The sequence below is a fragment of the Eriocheir sinensis genome, chromosome 67 (assembly GCF_024679095.1).
Source record: "Eriocheir sinensis breed Jianghai 21 chromosome 67, ASM2467909v1, whole genome shotgun sequence".
Lineage (NCBI taxonomy): Eukaryota > Metazoa > Arthropoda > Malacostraca > Decapoda > Varunidae > Eriocheir > Eriocheir sinensis.
Genome location: NC_066575.1, coordinates 7,556,073 through 7,575,459, shown reverse-complemented (window position 1 = coordinate 7,575,459; position 19,387 = coordinate 7,556,073). Strand labels below are relative to the sequence as shown.

Genomic DNA, 19,387 nt, shown 5'->3' with positions numbered 1-19,387 from the left:
AACTGTTTGAGTCTTCCCTCGTATGGCAAGTTTCTCAACCCCTGAATCATCTTAGTCATTCTCCTCTGCACCGATTCTAACATTTTGATATCCATTCTATAGTAAGGTGACCAGAACTGAGCCGCATAGTCAAGATGAGGTCTAACTAATGCTAAATATAGTTTGAGGAAGACTTCGGGGCTTCTGTTGCTTACGCTCCTTGAAATAAATCCCAGTACCCTATTAGCTCGATTTCTAGCTTGAATGCATTGTGCCCTTGGACGGAGATCAGAGCTCACTAAGACCCCTAAATCCCTCTCGCACCCAGACCTACTTATGAGAGTGTCATTTAAGCAATAGTTATGTGAGGGGTTGTTCCTACCTACACTCAGAATACTGCACTTCCCTACATTGAACTCCATCTGCCATTTATCCGCCCAGTCATATAATCTGTTGAGTTCACCTTGGAGAATACTAGCGTCCTGATCCGACTCAATTACTCTACCGATCTTGGTATCATCTGCAAATTTACTAACATCACTACTAATTCCTGTATCTAAGTCATTGATATAAATAATAAACAAAAGTGGACCTAATACCGAACCTTGTGGGATCCCACTCGTAACACATCCCCAGTCAGATCTTTTACCATTGATTTGCACTCTTTGCTTCCTATTGCTAAGCCACGCCTTGACCCAGTTCAAAACTTTACCCTCTACTCCGTGAGCCTGTAATTTAAGCAACAGTCGTTGGTGAGGAACTTTGTCAAACGCTTTACTACAGGAGGAGAAAGAGGAGGAACAAGGGGAAGAGTAAGAGGAAACACTATAATCTACTCACCACAACACCTCATCTCAGGCTTAATGTGTCTGCCTCAGCCTCTTGCAACACACCACCGCCACCTCCGCTCCTCAGGCACTTAGTGACTGTGGTGATGCAGCTGCTGCCAACGCGTCAACACACCTGGGGTGGTATTAATAAAGACTCCAAGAAGTACTTTTAAAATGACTGTTAGATGCTGTTTTACTTCTAGCAGTAGCTTTAAACTTTACTGTTAGGAACTGAATTCTCCTCTCACGTAAAAGAGCGAGTGGCATTACTTTTGCCATGTCGCAGCTTGGTTGTTTATGGTTACAGCCAAGATCTAAATAACTAAGGGCAACCCACGGTCGGCTCCAAACTCGTCCCATCCCGCGCATCCTCCCGAGGCTCCTCCCCGAGGTTAAAGTGATGTAGCACAGTGCATGAACAAGGCTGTGCAAGCAGGAAACTGCTCTCCGCTCTCCGCCCTCCGACTCTCCCGCGCTACCGTCAATCTCTCTCTCTCTCTCTCTCTCTCTCTCTCTCTCTCTCTCTGTGTGTCTGTGTGTGTGTGTGTGTACACACACACACACACACACACACACACACACACACAGTAAGTAAGTAAGAAAGTAAGTAAACATTTATTGACCACAATTTATAATTATGTACATACAAGATTTCAAGAAGTCATATCTTTAGCATAATAAATTACAAAATCACTAACTGTTTAACATTTATGGTCCATAATTAATCACTAAAGGCATATTGGGTGCATCTTATAATACGTTAACTATATTTTCAATCAACACAATACCTGGCAACAACACAAATTCCAATTATTTGAAGATCATTCAAAATAATTACACAACTTTACTAATACGGAAACAATAAGAACCAGAAAAAAAGTATAATAGCTTGGGAAGAGTTGTAATTACAGGCTGTCGGACAACATGACATTGCCGCCACTCTACAATCTTACCTGACGCCACACACGAGGTGAGTAGTAGCAGCAACACTACTACTACTACTACTACTACTACTACTACTACTACTACTACTATTACTACTACTACTACTATTACTACTACTACTACTACTGCAATACGTGTATCTGTATTGTTGTTGTTTTTGTTGTTGTCGTGAAATAGTAGTAGTAGTAGTAGTAGTAGTAGTAGTAGCAGGAGTAGTAGCAGTAGCGGTGGTGGTGGTGGTCGTGGTGTTGTTTCTAATAGAAGTAATAGTCTTTTTTCCTGTTTTGGCACGCCCGTTTCTTTCGTTATTCTTTCGTTCAGTAATAGTTGACTGATTCATTCAAAGATTCTTCTCTATCATCCATTCACCACCGACCTAGTCTACTCTTTATCTGCCTACCTGCCTACCTGCCTACCTACCCACCAACGTACCTGTACCAATCAAGCGGTCAGTCTAAATATCAATCCATCTAAATTTATTCCGAAATGGGACTCTCTTCTGGCCACTCACACTTTTTTCTTTTATTGGAGCAGGGCTTAGCGGGCCTTTTTTTTTTTCCTTCAGCTGCCTCCCTTGCTATAATAAAATGTCATCCCAACACGGCCCAACACGCCACGCCCTGCCCTACACTGGCCCGCCGCCGTCTACATCAAAAGGCTTCCAGCTTTCGTAGCCTCGCGGGCCCAGGTGGTCGGGGTGAACGAAAGGCTTCAAGGTACAGTTCGTGAACAGCGGGTACACGACTTGCCCGCCCGCGAAGAACGATGCCCAGAACCCGAAGGTACCCACAGTCATGATGGAGTGGGAGCAGGACCCCAGCAACGCCATGTCCTCTGCCGCCGTCTTCATGTCTGCGTGAGGAGGAGCAGGTGGAGGAGGAGGAGGAGGAGGAAAAGATGAAAAGAAGAAAAAGAGCAAAAGTCAACAACAAAAATAGTTAGAACAAGTACTACGACTATGGCTATTTCTGCTGCTATATTATAACAGCTGCCACTCCTATACTCCATTACTTTCATTTCAGCAAAGAAAGTGCCGCTCGGCGACCACCTCCCATGCTGCGGCAATCCGTGCATTCCTCTCAGCAAACACATAATTGATATACAACAATGCAGGTGACAACGAATTCACTGAAAAGGAGTAGGACACATTGCATTTACATTTTCTCTAAAAATATATATACAAATAACAAGTATTATGCTTTTATTTTATTCTTACAAATGTGCGGTTTTGTACGTGTGTTTCTATTGTTTGTGTGTTTGTATATTGTGTAATAGTTGTTCTTTTTCTTTCATTCTTTCTTTTTTTTTTTTTTTTTTCTTTTTTACCTTTCGGCGTATGGCACCGGTAGTCTTTCTTGTTGGGGCCTGATGGTCGGGCCCAGCCCATAATGTTGCAGGCAAGTGGTGGCGCCATAGTGCTTGGCTCATGCTGGCCCCCAGAGCTCATATTTGAACCTCTCTTTAGATGGAGAATCTAGAGTCCGGGTTGATAGGTGGTCTTCACGACAGCATGTATTGTGAGTAGTCTTAGGCCACTCGGCGGTGACTAAAAAATTCCACATGTGGCGGCGGGCATGACCCGAACCCGCGTCCTGTTGGACAGGGCGCAGGCACGCCAGCCACTCAACCACCGCCTACCCATTTGACAATTGACTTGTGCAAACAAATGTTTGCTCAGGATGGTGCAACCATGGGCGGGTATGACAGGGTGTGCGAGGGCCCGCCCGGGGCAGACCGCTACAGTGAGCCGAGTGAGAGAGAAAGAGTAACCGCAGGTGTTGCCCTGTGAGGAGCTTTGTGCTTTGTTACTGTTCCCGGTGACTGTGTTTTCTCTACTGTGACTTGCCGTGTACCTTGTGGTCTTCATTAAACGAGAAAACCGAGCCTTAGGCCTCACGGTCGAGTCCTTCCACGCCTGCCTGCCAACTTGTGGGTGTGCGAGACGCGTGGTGTTGCCGCCTCGCAGTGCCATTGTGTGAGTCTCGGCGCTGTTCTGTTCCTTTCCACGGCCTACGCAGATATGGTGTGTAACGCTGCCTGCCCAGGTGAGGTGTGGCCGCTCGGAGAATGGGCGGCGTAACATTGTCAACAGACAGATGATACTTGTTACACGTCTTCATATGGTTAGAAAAATGCTAATACAGTATACTTTATTGTTTTTAGATGAATTCTGTTGTATTTAGCATTGCTGTATACCAGTTGTGTGTTTGCTGAGACAAACAAACGGATTGCGACAATTTGGGAGAGGGGCGCCGGACGGCAATATATTTTCTGAGATGGAACTGGATTAAATACTTCTACGACTACTACTACTACTACTACTACTACTACTGCTATTACTACTACTACTACTACTACTACTACTACTACTACTTCTACTGTATTGCTACTACGAGCAACATGTTCTTGTTTCAGTAATGTTGAAATAACAAAATTACACAGTTATTTTACATAGTTTGACATAGATATTGACCACACAAACCCTATGGTCCAGACTAGGTGGTCTGTTCTTAAACGTAAGTGACATCCTATTAATTTCAATGTTAAATGTCACCAAGACTGCATATCTCCTTTAGTGAATATGAAGTTTAGGGCGGTGTCGGTCGAGCTGTTTTTTTAAATGAATCAATCGTACTGCACTGGACCACTGAACGTGTAAGTTTATTCCATTCTCGCGCTACAACGTCCATTTACACGAAATGGGTGGGGTGGGGGGTGCGCAGAGAGAGAGAGAGAGAGAGAGAGAGAGAGAGAGAGAGAGAGAGAGAGTCCCATAACACTACTATTCACCTGTAAACTCAACGTCCGTGCTGGTGTTGAGGTGCTGCCGCGCGTAGGACAGGTCGTCTGAGGCCACCACGAAGACGGGGTTCCTCAGGGTGGCGCGGTAATGGTTCATGGCCGATTGGTAGAACGCAAGGCCCGGCAACGGCGAAGTGCACTTGAAAAAGCTCTGAAAAAGGTAAATGGCGAGGATGTTGTGTATGCAAACTGGTCCGCAGTGAGTGGCTAAAGAATGGCTAAGGAAAATGTAGCGTGAGCCTGGAAGCCAGAGGCCCATGCTGCTGACGAAAGAACAGGCAGAAGACCAGACAAAATCCAGCGGTGTGAGCCCCTGAAAACCAACTTCAGATCCTCGATGCAAAGCAGGAACCATGTTGCAAGGACACAACGCCAGTGGGTCGCCTAGCTGCCTTGGTAACAGAAGGAGATTGAAAGACTCAATTCCTCTCTGCCTCTGTAAGTGTTGTGAGCCTCTAGCCTCGAGGGTCACGCAACAAGGTGGCCCTGGAGTGGCTATGATGAGTGAACCAGCGGTCAGTCACTAGGGGGGGAGTAATGTAGTGACTTGTTTTCACTCGTATCATAGTCACTCCGGGGCCACCAGTTGTAGCGTGAGCCTTGAGGCTAGAGGCCCACGCTACTGACAGACGCAGAGAGGAATTGAGTCTTTCAATCTCCTTATATTACCATGGCAGGTAGGCGACCCATTGACGCCATGGCAACATGGTTCCTGCCTTGCATCGAGGATCTGAAAGTGGAGTTCTGGGACTCATACTGGCGGACTTTGCCTGGTCTTCCGCCTTTTCCTCCGTCAGCAGTGTGGACCTATAGCCTCGAGGTTTACGTTACAACTGGTGACCCCGGAGTGACTATGATTCGAGTGAGAATAATGCACGGGGAATTCTTGGGGTTCTCAGGGAGAGGTATAACTCTAAAGAGAGAAACGGGTGGCGAAAACAGACGTAATAGTTCTAGGAATGACGTTATTGCTTCTATCCCGGAACACGGTATTAAGTACTTTGTTTGTTTTCTTTGTTACATATTTCATCTGCCTTAACCGGATCGAGTAAAGTCCCGGCTGGCCACACCGAGCCATTTCTGAGAGAAGATAAGAATGGTGTGAATTATCCTTTAATTAGGCGCTTGGGAGGGGGTGCGAGCAAAGGCGGCAGCATACCGGTTGCATATTTACGAACTGTTCCCACCTTTGGCATCAGAAGTGACGACGGTCGCGCACCTTTCAAGAGGTCACTCAAAAAACTTCGACACTCACGCACACTCATGCCCTCATGCCCTTCCTCTACGCTCAGCTCTTCTCCGATTGAGAGAGAGAGAGAGAGAGAGAGAGAGAGAGAGAGAGAGAGAGAGAGAGAGAGAGAGAGAAGAGAAGAGAAGAGAATATTGGGAGAGCATGGGCTCATAAGTGTGATTCTAGGACCAAAGTACGTAAGGAAATTGTTCGTACGCAATTGTTCGTAAGCAAATGTTCGTAAGGGATAAAGTTCGTTTGAAAATAGTACGTATGCAAACGTTCGTACGCGTAAGTTCGTATGGTATAAAGTACGTATGTAAAATATTCGTAACGACAAAAGTTCGTCGGGACAGAAGTTCGTCTATAAAAAGTTCGTATGGAAATATTTCGTATGAATTTGTTCGTAAGCAAAAAGTTCGTACGCAAATCTTCGTATACAGATGTTCGTATGGTATAAAGTACGTATGTAAAATATTTGTAATGACAAAAGTTCGTCGGGACAAAATTTCGTATAGAAAAAAAATCATATGCAATTCGTACGCAAATGTTCGTCAGGGATAAAATTCTTCTGGGTAAAGTAGTACGTACGGAAAAGTTCGTAAGCATGTTTGTATGGTAATAAGTCGCTATTCCTACACGAAGTTTTTCTATACGAACTTTTGTCCGAAACCCATGAAAAATGGCGGGGTGTTGCTGAGAGCCGACCCTGCCGACAACCACCACCACCACCGCCACCGCCCGCCTCGCCTCCGCCACCGACAACCAACATCATAACTTTGCACTCTGCCGCCGCCGCCTTCCCGGTAACGCAAAATAATACACATTGAGCACACAGACATGATAAGTCACTGCCTCCAGGAATTATTTCAAGAATAAAGATCTTGTAGCCCAGGGCCCAGATTCACTAACGCCTCGCAGATACGACAATCTTAAGTGGATCCAATATGGCGGAAATAAGAATGTCGTATCTTGCGATTCCCAAAAAAATCTTAAGTCCGCCATGTTTAGATTTTCCTGCCTTAACGCTGTTTCACACTCCCGCCGACAGACGGCGTAGTGTGATGTTGACATATTTCGTTCAACCAATGGCAGCGCTCGATACATACGTACTCTAGAGACAGTAGCCAATCACAGGAACCTCAACACCAGTGCAGCACGTGGCCCGTGACAGAGGCAGGCGATGTTGTCTGCCCCACCGGGAGTACGGAGATGAAGTGAGGAAGTTCAGGTAAGCCAATCACTTGTCATGTGGAGAGTCAGCTTGGTATATTGTTGCTAAAACGTGCTAGTGAGTGAAACATTTTTGTTAACCTGCATGAAGGTATCCTTTAGGTAACGTTATAAACGTGCCTTTCTGTCAGTTCTTAGCCATGACTTTGTCCTCCAAGTTGTCCATGATCAGTCTCATTACCCTGTTTTGACCTCCTCTGTAGGTAAAAGTGTAATATACTTGCATGCACCAAGTTATCTCACCATGGAGAGGGGAAGGGATATGGGTGCACACACACTTTAGTACGTGGTGTCATTTCAGTATTTTCATAGAGGTGAGGCCATTTACTGAGCAGTAGAGCTTAGCAAACATATCAGTCATTAAGATTTGCCACCAGGGCACTGCCCAGTAATGTGGCTAGGATTAGGAGTGGAGCTCAGACATTGTCAGCTGCTCAGATATTGGGAAGTAAATAAAACGGCATACTTTCCAAAGAGCAGCTCGCTGTATTATGGCTTAAAACACTGTCGCACTACTATAAATGCAATAACAATAAGTAAAAAGCTCCTTCATAGTGCTTGAGATAAACTAACTTCCTATTAAAACATAGATACTTTAAATTCTTATAATAGTGAATTTAAAGTATCTATGTTTTAATAGGAAGTTAGTTTATCTCAAGCACTATGAAAGAGCTTTTTACTTATTGTTATTGCATTTATAGTAGTGCGACAGTGTTTTAAGCCATAATACAGCGAGCTGCTCTTTGGAAAGTATTGTATTTCTTTTTTCTTCATTTCCACAGATTAAGTTTATTAACTATGTAAACTTTCTACTTCATTGCTTCTTAACCTTTAACTACTAGCCAGTCACTTTAACCCTCTCTCTTATGATCCTGGTTATGATGACCAAGCAAATAATTTTCCTTTTATAGGAGACTGAGTGTAACCTGTAAGTGTAGTGGGTGCTACAACACCTAGCAGCCCATATGTCCCAGCAGTGGTGCAGCGTCGGACCCTTAAACTTCCAGGCAGGAGACACAAGATAAAAGATTCTGAAGAAGCAAGACCAAGCATATATTACTGGATAGTTTACAGAAATGTGTAGATTTCCTTGAATCGTCTCAACCAGAATGACTGCAATAGCTGGACCTTTACAGGACTTTGTTGAATATTGCAGGGCATGAAATTCTGTATTTCTTATGCATCACTTTCGGTATTAGGTCCACTTTTGTTTATTATTTATATCAATGACTTAGACACAGGAATTAGTAGTGATGTTAGTAAATTTGCAGATGATACCAAGATCGGTAGAGTAATTGAGTCGGATCAGGACGCTAGTATTCTCCAAGGTGAACTCAACAGATTATATGACTGGGCGGATAAATGGCAGATGGAGTTCAATGTAGGGAAGTGCAGTATTCTGAGTGTAGGTAGGAACAACCCCTCACATAACTATTGCTTAAATGACACTCTCATAAGTAGGTCTGGGTGCGAGAGGGATTTAGGGGTCTTAGTGAGCTCTGATCTCCGTCCAAGGGCACAATGCATTCAAGCTAGAAATCGAGCTAATAGGGTACTGGGATTTATTTCAAGGAGCGTAAGCAACAGAAGCCCCGAAGTCTTCCTCAAACTATATTTAGCATTAGTTAGACCTCATCTTGACTATGCGGTTCAGTTCTGGTCACCCTACTATAGAATGGATATCAAAATGTTAGAATCGGTGCAGAGGAGGATGACTAAGATGATTCAGGGGTTGAGAAACTTGCCATACGAGGAAAGACTCAAACAGTTAAACTTGCATTCTCTAGAAAGGCGAAGGGTGCGTGGAGACATGATCGAGGTTTATACATGGATGAAGGGCTTTAATAAAGGAGACATTCATAAGGTTTTGTTGGTAAGAGAACCGGGTAGGACACGAAGTAACGGGTTTAAACTGGATAAATTCAGATTCAACAGGGACATAGGCAAAAATTGGTTTACTAACAGGGTGGTGGATGAGTGGAATAGGCTTAGCAGTCATGTGGTGAGTGCCAATACAATTGTCACATTCAAAAATAGACTAGATAAATTCATGGACAGCGATATTAGGTGGGGTTAGATACACGGGAGCTTAGGGTCCAAGGAGCTGCCTCGTACAGGCCTGCCGGCCTCTTGCAGACTCCTGCGTTCTTATGTTCTTATGTTCTAAAGGTCTCTTTTGATTTCTTCAAACATGTGTTGTATTTGCAATTTATTTAAGTTTTCTGTTGGAAATAACATATAAAAAGATGTTTAATAGCAAGCTGTGAAGAATTGCTCCAAATAGTACACACCACGGTGCTATATGCTTTACATTTTATTAAGTGTATAATAAGCTCAGCCATATTGTCCTGCAGTTAATTTTTAGTCAGATAATTTCTCCCCTTTTTTTACAATTTAAGTTGTGATTGTGTTCATGTATACCAGCAGTTCTTTCTTTAATTATATTAGTAAAGAAGTTGTTATTATATATATGAAGTCAGATTAAGTGACTTTCAAAAGCAATATAATTAAGTCCATTTAGCCTGTGTCACTCTCAAAGTTATACGCCTCCGTGGTCTACTGGTTAGCGTGCCTGGCTTCTACTCCGCAGGCCCGGGTTCGAATCCCGGCCCAGGCAGCCTGCGTGCAGCTCACCCAGCTGTTCATCCTCCCTCTTGGGCTGGTCGATAAATGGATACCTGGGGAAATATGGGGAAGGTAATCTGTGGTAACCCAGATATCACACTGGCCCTGTGTCCCGGGGTAATGGGGGCTCCCTTCCACCACAGTCTCAAGGACCAATGTTACGGAGATGAGCACCGAGGCCATGCGCTGCTACTACGTATCCCCCCAACTTTACTACTCTTACTCTCAAAGTATATAATTGTGTGTTTGTGTGTATGTGAGTGTGTGTGTGTGTCACATCCTGGAAAGCCCAAGACTTCTCTCAAAACTCTGATGACTCGAGAAAGAGTCTGGCTTCCAGCTATATCTTGAGAGCCAACAGTCATCGTGGAAATTTTCTAGGTATAGTGGAATGTGTTTTGACAGTGGGCAGTGCCATTGTCTTTGAAGAACTCTACCGAGTTCTTAACGAAACACACCCATACACCAATTTGCTCTCTCTCTCTCTCTCTCTCTCTATATAGATATATATATATATATATATATATATATATATATATATATATATATATATATATATATATATATATATATATATATATATATATATATATATATATATATATATATATATATATATATATATATATATATATATATATATATATATATATATATATATATAGCTATATACGAACTATTTCCATACGTACTTTGGTCCTAGAATCAAACGAACTTTATCCAACGAATTATTGCCATACGAAGTTTTTTTCTATACCATACGAACTTTATCTCTGACGAATATTTGCGTACGTACAGTTTTTTTTATTTTTATTTTTTATTTTTTACGTCGTTGCCTGTTGCGCCGGTAGGCATCTTCCTGGTGGGGCCTGATGGTCGGGCCAAGGCTTCTTCCAGGTGGGGCCTGATGGTCGGGCCAAGGCTTCTTCCAGGTGGGGCCTGATGGTCGGCCCAGCCCGTTCTGGCGCAGGCGAGTGTTTATAGTGGCGCCATCTTGCATTGGCGTACGAACATTTGCATTCGAACCTTTTCCATACGAACTTTTACGTGTACGAACATTTTTCTAACGAACATTTGCACGACGAACTTTTAACTTTACGATTTTTTTCCATTACGATTTTTTTCCATTACGAACTTTTGGCATGACGAACTTTATACCCTACGTACTTTATCCTGACGTACTTTAGGCAAACGAACTTTTTCCTACGAATTATTGCCATACGAAGTTTTTCTATACGAACTTTTGTCCGGAACCCCATAAGTGTACCGGAGTGTCGAACTTTGTTGAGTGACCCCTTGGAAGGTGTCCACGCGACCGTCCTCGCCGCTGGTGCCGAAGATGAGTCGCCACAGTTCGTAAATACGCGTGCTGGTTACATCCTGGGTGTTAAGCAATATATAGTTAAACGGATATACAGATTACAGCGAAGTAACGACGGGAATCTGGGATACATGAGAAGGAAGGAAGCAAGGAAGAGATAAAAAAATAATGGAAGAATAAGAGGTAGACCAGGAGGCATAACTACAATTCCAGTTAACAAACTAACTAACGTTTGAGACCTAAAGGAACCTCAACCTACACTTTCTTTTGTAGGAAAGCAACTGAGCAGACGCTTGATAAATAAGGAAATAAACACTACAGGAAAAGGAAAACATGGTCTTGAAGTTTAGGAATAAAAGATGATGCCAGCCTAAAACGATCAAGCCTGGCTCCACGTGTACCTTTATCACTCGCCTGTAGTCCGTCCTCCGAATGTGGAAGCCGACGAAGGTGATGTCCCGACGCCCCCTCTTCTGCCGCACCCCCTCCAGGAACTTTGCGACCTTCTGCTTTAAGTCTTCTTTGAACCTGAAGGCGGCTCGGATGGTGTGGTGGTGTCCTGCGAGCATATACATGCGGTTGGGGTATCCTGGTGAGGGAGAGCAAAGTCGTACAGACGATGTATGGAAAAATCAGCAACTTCAGAGCACAAATAATGTCATAGCAAGCCAGGAGCAGTTAAAAGTCTCTGGAGTGTCAAAGAGAACGAATAGATTGAAGGGAGTCCTGAAATAAATAGATATGAGCCGAAGAACGTGTAGCGAAATAATCGATGTGACAGCGTGCTGGGCTCGGTGCAGCATCCACTGAACAAGGCGTGTGCCTCACAGGCTCAAATCGCGCTGTGCACCGGCGCATGCGCACAATGCAGTCTCCAGATTGTCTAGCGATACTAAATATTGCACATCCTACACTGTACTGTACTATATTTTACTGTATGTCTGTTGCAATAGTGAAAAATAACTTTTTTACAATACCCAACAATTTTATTACAGAAACTTTGCAATCATCTCTTTATCTATATCACACACACACACACACACACACACACACCGTACCTTTCAGCGAGTACATCTTCGGCTTGCCACTCTCTCGGTACTCCTTCTCGCCCCTCTGGTAGGCCGGCTCCAGGTGGCTGACCATGTCGTTCTTCTTCCAGCTGGGAATACCAACCGACACATGCGCCTTCTTATTCTTTGCCTCTTTTATTAGGTTTCCATCTGAAAGGATGAGGACGATGAGGACCACGAGGTTATGGGCGCTGCCCTTTTGTGCGGTACCTTAGCCATGGATTATATAATACGTATATATATATATATATATATATATATATATATATATATATATATATATATATATATATATATATATATATATATATATATATATATATATATATACAGTTGTCCCTCAAATAGTACGGTTTCGATTTTATACGGATTGTCATGGAAGAGTTTTTTTGGATTTTTAAATTTCCCGCTCGTTGCATCGAATAGCCATGGTGAGTGGCAAAACTGTTCTACCAAAACACCTGCTGAAAGCATCCCAAAGCATTCGAGAAAGGTGTTCACCTTGCAGAAGAATTCAGATTTAGGAGAAGTTACGCTTTGAAATGAGTTATGTTGTGGTAGGGAGAGCATACCACGTGAATGAGAGCAGTGTTCGCTGTATCTATCATAGTGGAAAAGAAATTCTTGCCGCAGTATCTGCCAGTGCTCCAAGAGTGCTGCAAGAGTGGAGATAAAGGCCGTCCTTTTCTGTTTGTTCATAAATTAACCTATTATAAACACCTAAATAGGTTTTTTCTTACCTTAAACAAAAAATTGGTGGGCAGGAGTGGGCACTCCTACGAAATCCGGAGGTCCCGCCTGGCTCAGCTGCTACTCGCCGGCCGAAGTTGCCAGTTATGCATTTTCTGCTGTAGTGTTACCACCCTGAGCAAACGAACCATCCTGGCAGTGCGCCCTTCCACATTATCAGCGAGTGAGCCATGGCATACACTTACACTCTCTCTTACTCTCCACCACAGTTTCTATCGGTTTCTAAATCGTACTTGAAAAGAGATACGAAATGGTAATTGTGAAGATTGACTCTGCGCCTTCAAAATACGACATTACGCCTCCATATTGTTATGCCGAACGTGTTACTTGGGTTCCGTGTCGCCGTCAGGAGACTCCGTGGGAGGGAGATATGTAAACACTTTGCACAGTTTCTGTAGTTTAATGTTCTTCCTTAGTAGTACACTTCACTCTGACTCTTCACTTACCACTAGCTTACTATGACTGGGACTGGACTTCTCTCGCCCTCTTCTCCTATATATATCTAGAACAGTACAGTCTAGAATATTACAGTATACTTTAGATCATACAAGAACATGTAGCAAAAATATATGCGAGTTGGCAACACTTCCCGCCTGGCGCCTGGCCGCGGACGGCTTGCCTTGCTCCCCGCCCCTTTGCTCGTTTCTCCGGGAGCCTTCTAGAGGCCTATGGTCGCCGGGGGAAGCTTCCAGCACAACACTATCCCCCCCTCTTAATTGTGATCGTCCCGATCACACACTTAACTATGTACAAACATAAGAGAATTAATCAAAAACATAATAATCGTCGTATCGCTGTGGACGCCTGCGTTGTCTCTGTCTTCTGTTCGTTGCCTCCTGCGCGTCTGTCTCCTGGTGCGCCTCGTCGTCGTCCGCTTCTTGGGGTGTCCCTGGAACATCTGCCGAAGCCGGGAGGTTATCTCCCTCGGCTGAAAGGGCCAGGAGGCCTACGTCGTCGTCGACCTCCTCTCGGTCCTGGACGTCCCTTGCGTTTTCGTCGGCTGCTGGATGTCTGTAGTTGTTCCAGGTGTAGTTTCCCGGACCGTGGTACTTCCATAGGCGGTTGACGTGGACAACTTTCGGCTTGGTCTTTTCCGTTCTCTGGATTCGGTAAGTCACGTCGGAGAGGCGTTCTAGCACAGTGTAAGGGCCTTCCCAGGGGCTCTGTAACTTCGGAGACTGTCCTTTCTTCCTCTGCGGGTTGTAAAGCCAGACTCGGTCTCCTTCCTTGAAGTCAACGTGGCTTGCCCTCATATTGTAACCGCGCTTCATGGCCTCCCCGGAGAACTTCAAGGCACCTCGGACTTGATGGTGCACCTCTTCCAGCCGTTCCTCTAGTTGACGGGCAAAACTGGGCGTCCTTGGAAGGCTTTCCCCAGGAGGCCTTCCTGTCAGTAGGTCCACCGGCAATCGCAGCTCACGTCCAAACATCAGCTTTGCCGGTGAATACCCCGTAGTCTCGTGGGCGGCAGACCTGTAGGCCATGAGAAGCGCAGGCAGCTTCTGATCCCATGAAGACTGATCATTGTTGCACTGCTTGGCCAACTCCTGGCCCAACGTCCAATTAAACCTCTCCACCATTCCATCTGACTGTGGGTGCAGAGGGTGGTCCGGTCTTCTTGATACCCAGAAGCTTGCAGCACTCAGCAAGGACTGTTGACTCAAAATTCCTTCCCTGGTCGGAATGGAGCTCGTTAGGCACACCGAAGCGACAGAAGAACTCCTCCACCAAAACCTTGGCGATGGTAGTGGCTTCCTGGTCAGGGATGGCGTAGGCTTCCGGCCACTTGGTGAAGTAATCCATTGTGACGCAGATGTACCTATTTCCGTTCGTCGTCAGAGGCAAGGGTCCTGCTATATCCACTGCCACCCGTTCCATGGGGGCTCCAACCTGGTATAGTTGCAGTGGGGCACGGTGACGCTTCTTGGGGCCCTTCTTTGCACAGCACACCTCACACGCGTGACACCATTCTTCCACGTCCTTCCTCATGCCAACCCAGTAGAACCTTTGGCGCAGGCGACTCAGTGTCTTCTTTACCCCAAGGTGTCCGCTGGTGATGCTGTCATGCATTTCTTTCAAGACGCCTTCCCGGGACTTCACAGGTAACACCGTGGACCAGTAGTGGTCAAGACCATCATGAGAGACCCAGCGTCGCTGCAACACCCCGTCGTCTATCCGAAGAGTGTCCCACTGAGTCCAGTAATTCTTGGTGGTAGGGCTTTCTCGAGATTACTTCCCACCCAGGTCGCGTTGACGACTGACTCAGCCACTCCATAATTGGTCTCAGATCTCGGTCCTCCCGCTGCAGTTTTCCCAAGTCTTCCCATGGCACCTCCGCTGTCTGTTCCACTGTAGTGCGGCGGCACATATTCTGGACGCTTTCCCTCTGGAGGCAATGTTGACACTCAGGTAGGCAGGGGCGCCGGCTCAAGCTGTCCGCGTTACCGTGTGTTAGTCCAGATCGGTGCACAATAGTATAGTGATGCTGCTCTAGTTTACCTATCCAGCGAGCAAGCTGGCCCTCAGGGTTTTTCAGTGACTTCAGCCACCGCAATGCAGCGTGATCCGTGCGGATGGTGAAAGTTGCACCGTACAGGTAAGCATGAAAAAGTCAAGGCTCTTGACTACTGCCAGGAGTTCTTTCCGGGTCACGCAATAGTTTTTCTCGGCTGGAGTGAGCTTCTTGCTGAAGTAGGCCACAACCGTTCCATGTCGGCACATGCCTGGGACAGCACTCCACCAATCCCTCATCACTGGCATCACAATCCAGTATAAAAGGCTTAGAGGGGTCTGGGTAGGTGAGTACGGGCGAGCTGATGAGGGCCTCCTTGAGCTTCTCAAAGGCAACCTGAGTTTCCGCTGTCCACTCAAACTTGCGCCCTTCTTCGTCAGGAGGTGCAGTGGTGCAGCAATCGTAGCGAAGCCTTTCACAAACCTGCGGTAGTATGAGCACAACCCGAGGAAGCTCCGCAGCTCCTTCACGTTGGTGGGTGTCGGCCAGTCCCTTACCGCAGCCACCTTCTCAGGATCAGTGCGTACTCCAGCCTCGCTCACGATGTGTCCCAAGTATTGGACCTCCTTTTGGAACAGACAGCATTTCTTCGGGCTGAGCTTAAGGTGTGCAGCTCTAAACCGGGCGAAAACCTCTGATAGCCTTTTCATCTCCTGCTCGAAGGTCTGGCCAAAGACAATCACGTCGTCGAGGTAGATGAGTGCCGTCTTCCAGTGAAGTCCCTCCAGCACCCTCTCCATCAGCCGCTCGAACGTGGCCGGCGCGTTGCACAGGCCAAAGGGCATGACCTTAAACTGCCACAGGCCTTGACCGTAGGAGAAGGCTGTTTTCTTTGTCCTGCTCCGCCATTTTGACTTGGTGATACCCAGACTTCATATCCAGTGTTGAAAACCACTTGGAGCCCACCAAGGCGTCGAGCGTGTCGTCGATCCGTGGGAGTGGGTATGAATCCTTGATGGTGAGATCGTTGAGGGCTCGGTAGTCCACGCAGCACCTGAGGGAACCGTCCTTTTTCCTGACGAGCACTACAGCAGACGCCCACGGGCTGCTGGACCGCTCGATTAACCCTTGTTGCCGGAGATCATCCATTACCTCATCCATCTCCTTGCGACGGGCTGGTGCCATCCTTCGAGGAGCTTGCTTCACTGGGCGGTGGCTACCTGTGTCGATGTGGTGCTCTACCAGGTCCGTACACCCCAAGTCCAGGTCTCCTGTGGAAAACACATCTGCATTTCTCACGAGAAGCTCCTGAGCTGTTCCACTTGGGGTTCCTCTAGACACTTGGAGCTCCTGTCAAACAGATCGCGCAGGTAGTCAGGCAGCTCCTCCTGGGGCTTCGTCAGGGTTCTCCTGCAGACACAGGTTCTTGGTTTCTGGTCGATCTCTTGGCACCATCCCACCATGGTCCCTTGTTTTATTTTCTTTGGGCTGAAGGAGACATTGGCCACGACGACAGGCACTTCCGCTGCAGCAGGGTCTACCAAAGTACTTCCTACAATCACCCCGTTTTCTACCGGGCATCGACTTCCACTCTCTACCACACACAGGCTAGCCGGGGGGGCACCCGTAATTTGACAGGGTAACAGCATCTCCGACCTCGGAGGAATAATGGTGGTGCGCTTGACCGTCACTGGCAGGTCTTCCTTGTTCACAGTCGTCAGTGGCACCCTCCTTCCTCCTACAGTCAGCTGCTTAGCGCGGAAGTCCAGCTCGCACCTGTGGGAGACAAGATAATCCATACCTAGGATGCACGGGTCATCCATGTCGGCCACGTACACAGAGAGGAACTCTTCCTTTCCTCCGAGCTCAAACTTCACGTCCACTGGGCCTCTGAGCTCTGCGTAGTGTCCTGTGACTCCGCACAGTCGATGCGGCGTCTTAGGAAGCCGACGATGACTCACCACGTCAGGCCGCACCAATGTGCGTTCCGAGCCTGTGTCGACGACCACAGGCCACAACACTCCGTCAACCTTGCCCTCCACTTGGCAGCTTGTCATGGTGGTTCTCCTGCACATTGATATCTTCGGGGCATGTACAGGACAGACTGGTCGTTGCCCCCGTGAACCAGTCCTTCTTAGTTTCCCGAGTGGTGGTCCCTCGTTGGGGGCACATTTTTCCGACACTCATTCTTCCAGTGCCCATTTTCTCCACAGGTCCAGCACTTGGGTCCTTCCCTGGGCTTCTTCTTAGCGGCACCTTCATATTCCTTCTTCCTCTTATAGCATTCGTTCTCCTTGTGCCCAACCTTCTCGCAGTACCAGCACGTTCCTTGGAACCTGTCTGTGTCGCTGACAGCGCCCTTTCGTGCCCTAAAGCCAGAAGTCGAGTCGTCCCTGAAGCTTGATAAGCTAGACCTAACAAAGGACTCAAACTCCATGGCACGTGCCAGAGCTTCCTGCATTGATGTTGGCTTAGCTTGGTTCACTTGTATCTTCAGCTGAGGGCTGTCCAGGGCATCGATGAATTGATCACGCAGCAAAACCGTCAGCAGGTCAGGGGTGGCACCTGGGTATGCCTTGTGCGCCATGCTCTCAAGGTCCTGAGCGAGTTCCTGGAGAGACTCGCCGCGCCTCCTGTTGCGGGTTCTGAACCTAACCCTGAAGAGCTCGTTCTGGTGCTTGGTCCCATATCGTTGCTCCAGCGCCTGTGCCAGCCCGCTGTAGGTGCCCTTTGTCGCATTGTCGAGCTGAGCAAGGACCTCCAGCGCCGCCCCTTTCAGGCTAGTGGCCAGTTGTACCGCGCACTCTTGGTCATCCCATCCGTTCCGAGCTGCCAACAGCTCAAACTGAGCGCGGTAAGCCTCCCAGGAGACCTTGCCATCAAACTCCTGAGGCTTCTTTCTAACAGGCGAACCCAGCAGACCCATGGGGCTGGCGGAACTTCTTGCGGGGATAAACTCAGGCGAAACAGGGCTCAAACTACCCCGGACTTGCGTAGGAGAAGCATCTTGGGTACAACTAGCCCCTGCAGGCACTGGCTGTCCGTTTCCAGCCAAGCAGTCTTCAAGGGCCTTCACTCTGTCACTTATTTCTAGTATTTCTTTGTGTGTCGTCTCCCGTACCACCTCCATCTCTTGTTGAAGATTTGTGTGTTCTTTCTCCACTTCTTGGAGTGTTCCTTCTTGTTGTTGCTGTGCTCTTTCTTGTTGTTCTTTGAGTTCTTGGTGTGCTTTTTCTTGTTGTTCCTTGAGTTCTTGGAGTGTTCCTTCTTGTTGTTGCTGTGCTCTTTCTTGTTGTTCTTTGAGTTCTTGGTGTGCTTTTTCTTGTTGTTGCTGTGCTTTTTCTTGTTGTTCTTTGAGTTCTTGGAGTGCTCTTTCTAGTTTCTCCCCCTGTAGTCTCAAGGCTTCCAAAAGTTCAGTCAACATGTCGTCCCTCTGGGCAGCTTGGGAACGAGTCTCCATGGCGAAAAACAAATGCCTACACTCCTGACACCAGTGTTATGCCGAACGTGTTACTTGGGTTCCGTGTCGCCGTCAGGAGACTCCGTGGGAGGGAGATATGTAAACACTTTGCACAGTTTCTGTAGTTTAATGTTCTTCCTTAGTAGTACACTTCACTCTGACTCTTCACTTACCACTAGCTTACTATGACTGGGACTGGACTTCTCTCGCCCTCTTCTCCTATATATATCTAGAACAGTACAGTCTAGAATATTACAGTATACTTTAGATCATACAAGAACATGTAGCAAAAATATATGCGAGTTGGCAACACTTCCCGCCTGGCGCCAGGCCGCGGACGGCTTGCCTTGCTCCCCGCCCCTTTGCTCGTTTCTCCGGGAGCCTTCTAGAGGCCTATGGTCGCCGGGGGAAGCTTCCAGCACAACAATATTATATAGTTAAGGGACGCATTTTTAAACTTCTCCAACCGAACTTTAAATAACCTGACCTCTAACGGGGGCTTCGCCCCCCTTGACCCCAATAACGTGGTAACACTGCACTGTGACTGCATCAGAAAATGCATAACTGGTAACTTGGGCCCGTGGGTAACAGCTGAGCCAGGCGGGACACGGATTCCGTAAGAGTGCCCAGGAATGTTTCTAGGGGGGCTCTAATTTTATACGGATGTTCGAATAGTACGGGGGTCATGG

At 46.8% G+C, this 19,387-nt stretch overlaps 1 protein-coding gene and 2 long non-coding RNA genes across 30 annotated transcripts in view; 2 read left to right on the top strand and 1 right to left on the bottom strand.

Annotated features, from left to right (window-relative positions):
• LOC126988037 (galactoside alpha-(1,2)-fucosyltransferase 2-like) overlaps positions 1-19,387 on the bottom strand; it is a 147,167-nt gene that overhangs the window by 62,809 nt on the left and 64,971 nt on the right. For 4 of the 28 annotated variants that reach the window (XM_050845813.1, XM_050845811.1, XM_050845810.1 and 1 more), the window contains 3 exons: positions 12,025-12,186; positions 11,368-11,555; positions 4,545-4,707 (listed from right to left, as the gene is read on the bottom strand). The exons of 18 other annotated variants lie outside the window; for them this stretch is intronic. In XM_050845813.1, the coding sequence (XP_050701770.1) occupies positions 4,545-4,707; positions 11,368-11,555; positions 12,025-12,186 (513 nt within the window). Of the gene's footprint in view, positions 1-819; positions 964-1,409; positions 2,607-4,544; positions 4,708-11,367; positions 11,556-12,024; positions 12,187-19,387 lie in introns of those variants that run through there. 6 more of the 28 variants (XM_050845790.1, XM_050845791.1, XM_050845822.1 and 3 more) reach the window with 5 other exon arrangements.
• LOC126988041 (uncharacterized) overlaps positions 1-19,387 on the top strand; it is a 122,158-nt gene that overhangs the window by 61,013 nt on the left and 41,758 nt on the right. The window lies entirely within an intron of this gene.
• LOC126988040 (uncharacterized) overlaps positions 1-19,387 on the top strand; it is a 44,448-nt gene that overhangs the window by 17,495 nt on the left and 7,566 nt on the right. The gene's annotated exons all lie outside the window — the stretch shown is intronic.